This window comes from Oryzias melastigma, linkage group LG20 (assembly GCF_002922805.2).
Source record: "Oryzias melastigma strain HK-1 linkage group LG20, ASM292280v2, whole genome shotgun sequence".
In the NCBI taxonomy this organism is placed as follows: Eukaryota; Metazoa; Chordata; class Actinopteri; order Beloniformes; family Adrianichthyidae; genus Oryzias; species Oryzias melastigma.
Window position 1 is genome coordinate 7030329 of NC_050531.1, and position 8551 is coordinate 7038879.

The 8551-nt window shown below is 34.5% G+C and overlaps 2 protein-coding genes across 3 annotated transcripts in view; both read left to right on the forward strand.

Moving 5' to 3' along the window:
- The window catches only part of ncapg2 (non-SMC condensin II complex, subunit G2), a 17010-nt gene extending 13522 nt beyond the window's left edge, over positions 1 to 3488 (forward strand). Inside the window, exons 21-27 of the mRNA XM_024280517.2 lie at positions 1075 to 1174; positions 1246 to 1448; positions 1533 to 1667; positions 1747 to 1850; positions 1918 to 2018; positions 3066 to 3165; positions 3237 to 3488. Of these exons, the coding sequence (XP_024136285.1) occupies positions 1075 to 1174; positions 1246 to 1448; positions 1533 to 1667; positions 1747 to 1850; positions 1918 to 2018; positions 3066 to 3165; positions 3237 to 3288 (795 nt within the window). The 3' untranslated portion in view covers positions 3289 to 3488. The remainder of the gene's footprint in view (positions 1 to 1074; positions 1175 to 1245; positions 1449 to 1532; positions 1668 to 1746; positions 1851 to 1917; positions 2019 to 3065; positions 3166 to 3236) is intronic.
- Positions 3489 to 4386: 898 nt separating this feature from the next.
- The window catches only part of ptprn2 (protein tyrosine phosphatase receptor type N2), a 144272-nt gene continuing 140107 nt past the window's right edge, over positions 4387 to 8551 (forward strand). For both annotated transcript variants that reach the window (XM_024280249.2, XM_024280250.2), the window contains exon 1: positions 4387 to 4808. In XM_024280249.2, coding sequence (XP_024136017.1) covers positions 4724 to 4808 — 85 coding nt within the window. In that variant the 5' untranslated portion in view covers positions 4387 to 4723. The remainder of the gene's footprint in view (positions 4809 to 8551) is intronic.

The window sequence follows — 8551 nt, forward strand, 5'->3', positions numbered from 1 at the left end:
TGCCAGCCACTTATTACCTGCAAATAATAATAAAATGAAATAAAATTTATTTTTTCAATTTGAAAAACTACTAACTGCTTGTTTATTTTGTATCATTTTAATCAGCACAACCTCTCCTATGTGACACTACCTTTATTTTTTTACTTTTACATGTTATATTCACACACTAGACATAAAATTATGCAAAAACAGAAAATTCCATCTGGAAAATCTTTATGTATTTTGCTGTGGAAACCCCAAAAACGTTTAACAAATTGTTTCTTATAACATAAAATGAAAGTTTTAGTTGTAATTTTATAAAAAAGCAAGAATAAAATTTGTCAAAAAAACTAATGAACATGTTTTTGAATGAAAATACAAAAAAATCCAGGCTAAAGTAACACCAGGCAGCCTCAAAAATAAGAATTTCTCACTCCTGTCTATTGTACATTTTTTCTGAAATTCTTTTTTTCTCATACATTTTCTTTCTTGTGTTTGTGAAAAATATTTTTTGGGGGAAGAATTTCGATCCAGCTGGATTTCAGGTTGGCTCCACTGGAAGCTACACAGGTGGGGGCGTGTCTGTCCATTCTGAACTGCTCACCTTCCACAACGTGGAGGGGCAGGACTTTCATGGGGAACCGCGGAGTTTCCACAAACAATACCGGTGCTCGTTATTGTGGAAAATTCATGTCGGTTCAAATCCCAAAATAAAATAAAAGTCGGTTTCCTCGTTGGATTTATAATAGCAGACAGATCAGTTTGGCTCCGCCCCCCATAGCAAGTGCACTGCTGCTGCATTACAGCCGTCAGATTATCTTTTGTTCTCTGCCTTATTTATGAAAATAAAAGATCGCTTTTGTCCAAAAACTACAAATAAATGCCTTTTTATATCTTTAATTTAATAAAATTTCAATCACAGAATGTAAAAAAAAAGTTAAAATTCATTTTAGATGGAGTTTTATTACGCTGATCTCGAGTTAACGCGTCAACCTTCACAGCCCTAGTTTTTACTACTTTTTAAAATTTTCTGCACTGAAAATGAGTATTTGAACAGAAAAATCCTTCTCTAACCTCTCACTTTTTTCCTCCCAGAGCTTCTTAACCGTGTGTCGTGATGTCATCCTGGTGGATTTGAGTGATGAGAAGTTCTACAGTGAAATCCTCCACCTGTGCTCCATTGTCCTCCTCTCAGGTGAGGGTTTTAACAATCTGGTGAATCATTCTGCTTGAGAAAAGTTAAAATAAAACTCTTTTCATGTGCAGATGGAGGCTATCAATGCATCCCTGCTGTGCTGCTGATTTTAAAGGAGGTAGCAAGCAGTAAAGTACCCGAGGATAAAAACCCAGATCAGGAAAACGAGGAGGACGCGACTGCTGTCATTCTGGGTGTGGTGGCCAATATTTTCCAGAAGATAATCGAGGTTTTGGCAAAGAGGGTTCGAAAGGATCCAGACGGGGGAAAACAGGCATGTTTGTGCTTTCATGCTACCTTTTTTGGTAAAATAAATATATCCTTTCAAGCTTGATGTTCTTTGTGTCTCCTGGTTTAGCTGTGTCTGTCAGCGGTCACTGGTATGAGAGACTTCCTCCAAGTGGCTCAAACGTGGGACAGAGAACCTCTCAGCGGAGTCCTCTCTACACTATTTGCTATCATCATCGTGGAGAACAGACGTATACTCCAAAAGGTTTGAGAAGACACCAAAACACTGCTAAAATAATGCGAGAAATATCCCTTCTAAGCTTTAGTATTTGTATATTTGTCAGATTGCTCATCCTGAGGAAGTGATCGCCCCTCAGTCGGTGGACGAGATGCCTCCTTTGTCCAACACGTTGCTGTCGGTCATTCTAAAGTCTGCCCAGATTACAAAGTATGGCCTTAAAAACATTGATTAAAAGTATTTCACAAATGCAGAGAAACTTCCTTTGTTCTCTTAGGTCATTTCTGACAGAGGTCGGCTCATCTTTGGACTCCGAGGCCATTAGCAACCTCACGGAACTGGCTGCCGTCCTGCATGTTTTAGCAGTTATCAAGGGCGGTGAGTTGTGTAACCAGAATATTTAAGATATTTAAGCTTCTGTCAAAAGTAAAAATAAATCGGTTGTAGTGCTGCCACAAAGGATTATTTTAATAGTCGACTAACGATTATTTTTTCTGATTAGTCAACTAATCGGGTCATGCGCAAAGTGGATGCTAAGTACAAATTTTAACCATCACTAACTTTAACCAAAAATATAAATATATAGCATTACCTGTGATAATGCAAGTGTGAATGCTGTAATAAGAAGATTCTAGTGCTGATAGCTGAAGATGCTGAAATTGATGGCTGAAAATACTGAAGCTGATAGCTAAAATATAAAACACCAGCTAAATTATTAATTAAAGGCCAAATTAGCCTTAAAAACCGAAAAGAGCCTAAATTAGCAAAAATAGTTAGCATGCAGCTGAAATATAAGCTAAACTCCAAATTAGCTTAAAAAACTGAAAAAAGCCTAAGTTAGCCAAAACAGCTAGCATGTAGCTGAAATATTAGCTAAACTCAGAAATAGCCTAAAACACTAAAAAAGCCTAACTTAGCCAAAATAACTAGCATGTAGCAAAAATATTCGCTAAATTAAAAAATTAGCTTAAAAAAAATTCTAAATAAGTCAAAATAGCTAGCATATAGCTGAAATATTAGCTAAACTCCAAATTAGCCTTAAAAACTGAAAAGAGCCTAAATTGGCAAAAATAGTTAGCATGCAGCTGAAATATAAGTTAAACTCGAAATTAGCCTAAAAAGCTGAAAAAGGCCTAACTTAGCCAAAATAACTAGCATGTAGCAGAAATATTAGCTAAATTCAAAAATTAGCCTAAAAAATTCTAAATAAGTCAAAATAGCTAGCATATAGCTGAAATATTAGCTAAACCCTAAAGTAGCCACACACAAACAAACCCTAATTAGCCAAAAATAGTCCACTTTCAACTTTGCTACACTATGATTTCATATAATATAAAGTAACCAACTATTAAATTAGTCATCGACTATTTTATAGTCGATTAGTCGACTAATCGTGGCTAATCAGTTGTATTTGTCCATCTTTAGCCAAAGGTTCTGAAGCTGGGGTGAAAAGTGCAGCAGTTTCCATCCAGCAGCAGATCCACAAACACGCCATCTCTGATGAAGACGGTGGAGAAATCCAGAGGTAAGACAGATTTTTTTCTCTACTTTTAATTCCTCTATGACTAATTTCAATCATTTTTTTTCTTGCTGCAGGGCCATCTATGACTCTTCAGTGAAAACGTTGAATGAGATCCTGCATTTATAACTTCAATTTGTTGCCATGGTGATCAGGAGGATATTTTTCATCAACGTTTTTTCACATTTATGTGGTAATTAGCTGCAAAAAAAGACACAATATCGCATGAACTAGGGAAAATAAGCATATATTGCTCCAGTTTCCCTAAATGGACTTTTTAAAAAACAAATATTTACAATATATATTAAAGCTTTTGTTTTTCCTTTTGACTGGCGTCTTTTCTTTGTTTACACGTCTTTTCATGCACACAAGACTCAAGTCTTTTTGGGGCTTTTTACTCTGACAATGCTCAAAAATTGTGACTTTGACGAGAAGAATTATAATTTTTTTACTCAACAATCCTAATTTGGATGTTTTCTTATAAATTAAAGATTTGTTATATATCTAGTTTGTATGCATTCAAATATAGGATTATGTAAGAGGAATGGCTTTTAATTCCTCTCTGTCATGTGTCAAAATCAAGGCCCAGGGGCCGGATCGGGCCCACAGGGTAATTATATCCGGCCCTCCACATCTTTTTATTTTATTATTATAAACGACCCGATCTTGCAACATCCCAAGTTTACAGAATAAATATTTTATGGAGTTAAGATTTTGGTTGATTTATTCTGGGATAACATTCCTGTCTGTTTTTATACATATTTATGTTAAAAAAAGTTGCATTTTTAACATTTCAAATTTTTTTTTTTTTTATGTAATTCAGTGGATGTTTTTCCTGTTTTGGACCCCTGTGCGATTTGAGTTTGACACTCCTGCTCCATGTAAAAATGCTTATATGAACTAAATGATTCATATTTTATTGATTTTGAGTATTTTAATTAATTTATATGGTGCCATAAAATGACCTTGGTCAAACAAGGTGCTGTACATTAAAAGTTTAAATAACAATAAAAACAACAGCTCAAATATTAAACAGAATTACAGATTAAAAGTATAAATAAGTGACATAAAAACACAATAAAAGCAAAACTAAACAAAACACAATTTTAAAAGATTTAGTTACCATAAATTGTTCAAATATTTTATTTATATTGCTTATTATATTTTTAGGTATTGACTGTTCAATAATCAAAGCACACAATACAATTGTCGTGCATGTAGCAGGTATAGTTATCAGTTGATTGATTTTTTTGTTTGTTTTTTGATATTTCTTTTGACGTGATGCGTTCACGCCCCCTGGTAAAAACCATTCAGGGCGCTCTCCTTATCTCATGTGTCTGTTTGACGTCACTAACTTGGGCGGGGCTCCTCCGCGAGGCTGGTTGCTGTTTGTGGTGCTGAAACAACGCCGGTGTTGTTTTATCCCCCCGTCATACTTAAAATAATAATAATAATAATGCATCTTTAAGACCCCCAAACCGAGCAACGGAAACCCCGCGTGCGTCCAGCTAAACATGCCGTTTTAGCTAGCGATGGATTCGGGTTTGGCTTGAGCAGGAGCGGCATGGATTCGCGGTGGTGTCCCATCTTCTTCACTGCATTGGCTGTCAGCCTCTGCTCCTCACCTGTCCTCGCCGACAGAAAATTCGGTAAGTAACTAATACATTTAATTATTTTCTTTTATTTGTCGTTATTTAATGTGTCTCGGGTTCGTTTCCGCCTCTGTCCATGGTGCTGAATCCTTAAAACTGTCGCTTCTGGTGTGTGGAGGGATTAAAACATTTAGTCCCCGGACAAAAGTTTAAATAAATCCCACGTGAATTCAAATGTGTAGTTTAAAGCCGCTGAAAGTTGAGAACGTGAGGTTTTCTGTAGTAAAAATAAAAAATAAATAAATAAATAAAAATGAAGACCCATCTGGAAAAGTTACGTAATCTTTCAGGCTCTTGCGCACAAAACGTTTCTTCCAAGACTTTCTTTCTTTCTTTCTTTCTTTTTTTTATTATCTTAATTGCTTTCTAAAACAAATACAATGTCATACCTGTAAAGGAAAAGTGGCACGGTTCCACCTGTGATGTTTTACACGAAGGAAAACTATGAATGACACTGTTTTTCACAAATGGAAATCCACCTCACAGCTTTAATCTGCCATCTGAAATCTGATTTTCCTGTGAATTTAGCACTTCTTTACTCACCTTCTGGTCCACGATCCGCAGCCAGAACACTACAGCACAAACTTTATTATGAGCCAGAGGCAAATATAGATTTCCGGCTGACTTATGATTCATACAGCCACCGAACTGCACACCGTTCTGTATATTTAGAACCGAGGAATATTCCATTCCTTTCTTTTAATATTTATCGTTTACACATTAGTCGTAAAAAAAGATAGATCTCATTCCCTGAGTGTATTTTGTCCTTTAACTGTTTCTCTAATATTCTTAGATATTAAAGCTGCTCAGAAGAAGAGATGATTATTGTTGTTTTTGTAATTAGTCCCACTGGGAGTTTTCATTTGAACACTTAAATCTTATTGTTCTGATTCAATAAAGGTGAAGAATTCCTACTGTAGATATTTATTCTGGCTAAGAGTTCAAAGTTAGATGAGGTTAAAAGGTCAGAAGTTTTAGCAAATATCCAGTCTGTCATTCATCTGACTTGTTGCAGCTCAAACTAACCCATTCGAATGGGGGTACTTAAACTGATTTAAGCATCTGAAGTGTTGTGATTCTTGGTACAAGCCTTTACAAGCACTTTGGATGCCAACACTGCTGGCCGACTATTTACGTTATTGGACCGTTTTCTGCAAACGCTACAGATCAGGGGTGTCAAACTGCAGCGCTTACAAGCCATTGACCTGTTTCAGTTCCAACTGCTTCCTTCCTTGCAGCATCTTACTGGCAGAACACCTGATCCAGATCATTTGAATCAGGCTAGGAGGTAACTGAATAAAACAAGCAGAACATCGGTCCTTAGATACTAGTTTGAAACCCAGGAGTATCAAAGCAATCCTTGATATTTGTAGTGTCTAAATTTAGAGGCTATAAAACAAATATATGTTGGTGCTCCAATTTTTCCATCCCACAATAGTGAGCTTAGAAAGACAATAAATTAAAAATAGCTGCTATGTCTCTTGTATTTTGGTGGCTTATTGGATGTTATGGTTTAAAGCACAGATGAAGTGTCATAATAATAAAACTATTAGATTGTGATACTTGAGTATGTGTCTTCCTGTAGATCAGGGGTGTCAAACTCAATCACACAAGGGGTCAAAATCCAAAACACACCTTAGGTTGGGGGCAAAATAGAATAAATATTTATTGAACACACTAAAACTGAGCTTTTAAATCTTTTAAAACATAGCTTTTTATCATAATTATGAACTAGATATATGGCATTACCCCCTGAAGTTGATTGATGAGATCACTGAGGCTAATAGCTGAAAACGCTGAAGCTGATAACTTGCTAAAATATTAGCTAAATCAAAATTAGCATAAAACAACAACAAAAAAAAACAGGGATAGTCAAACCAGCTAGCATTTAGCTGAAAAAAATAGCAAAACTTAAAAATAGCCTAAAAAACAGAAAAAAGCCTAAATTAGCCAAAACAGATAGTGTGTAAATGTTAGAGTAACAGCGTATAAAACCTTTTTAAAAAAGGCTAAATTTGCCAAAACAGATACCGTATGGCTGAAATATTCGCTAAACTCCAAAATAGCCTAAAAAAATCTTAGCAAATGCCAAAATAGTCCAAAAAGCTTTCTAGCAGAATGCCAATTTTTAGAACTTAAAAAGTGTAACTTTTTAACATAAATATGAAAAATAAAAAGACAGGAATATTATTCCAGAATAAATCAACTTAAATAAATTTCAATATTTTACTCTCCATAAAAAGGTCAAAATTATACAAGTAAGAAATAAGCGCAAAATAACATCGGGCCATTAACAACAAAAAAATAAAATGTTCTGAAGGGCCGGATAGAATTACCCTGACTTTGACATAGCTGTAGATGCTATTTAAAATTAGCTGAAAACAGAACAAATTCATGTTTTGACACTGCATTTTACTGCAGTTGCAAAACCTGTGCATCTCACAAAGTCTGGTAAATATAAAGCATGACTTTTACAAACACAAAAAGACCAATTTTATATTTATTTGAAAAAAAAACTTAATCCCAAAATACCTTCATTTCTCTCAAAGAATTTTAATGACCAGCTGCATCCAATGCCCATTGATTTATAAATAATTAACAGGTGTGATCACCTACCTAAAAGCAGGTGTTTAATAGTCTGGAGCCTAAAGTCAACTTGGGTTTGAGTTTATTAATTGTTTCAAGCATGATCATTTGCAACAAATTCATTCAGTATTGGAACATTCCATATATAAACAACTAAAAATAAGTCACAATCAGATTCAGAGAGCGTATATCGTTGTACCTATTTGATATCCTTACTTTTCATTTTATATATTAAACAGTCAAGGGAAGAAGCAAACTTATTTCATTCTTTCTCACTATAATATGCATAATTTGACAATGATGCGTGATTGCTATAATGAAATTTGTCTAAATGTAATAGATAATAATATACTTATAAAATTATATATAAATCTCAGTAATTGCAGCAACCATATCAATAATATAATATAAGTAATAATATAATTTGCATAACATTTTTTGACCACCGTATCAGATATCCCCTAAGTGCGCCTCCCACAGTTTAATTCTATTTCCATCCATCCTTGTGACTATTATTTAGCTTCACTTCTATACCTTTTTATAACATTTTGCATAATAGAGTTTTTACATTTTTATTAAAAAAAAAGACAAAGTTGTAAGATAGAATTAGATGCAGGAATGAATGTATGGTATATATATAAACTAAAATATAGAATATTGTACTCCTGATTCATCCTCCAGACCAGGTGGTGGCAGTATATGCACCAGCCAACCGATGGCCAATCACTAAAAACCACGACGAAGAAGGGACTTTTGAGACCATTTCTAAAAGATTTGACATCTACTATTTTGTTGTGAGTAATCTCAAGGTGAAATGCTAAAAAATGAATCACTACACAAGAAGTTTGACTTTATTCTTAGAAAGTTGAAAAATATATTTTCTTGTTTGAGAATAATTCTGTTTGGTTGGGTTGACTTCTTCCTAACTAGTAGTCTTACAATACCTCCCCACCTTCAAAAAAGCATCTTATATAAAAGAAAATACATTTTTTTCATAGATTCAACTGTACTTTAAGGGATGGAACAGAAGAGTTGATTTGTTAAGAAATTCTTTTAGCATCAAACAGGTATTGTGTGTGCATGGTTTCATCTTACCTGCAGCTGGGGGCGGTCAGTTTTCCATCAGTGTAAAGAATGAATGAGTCATATTAATA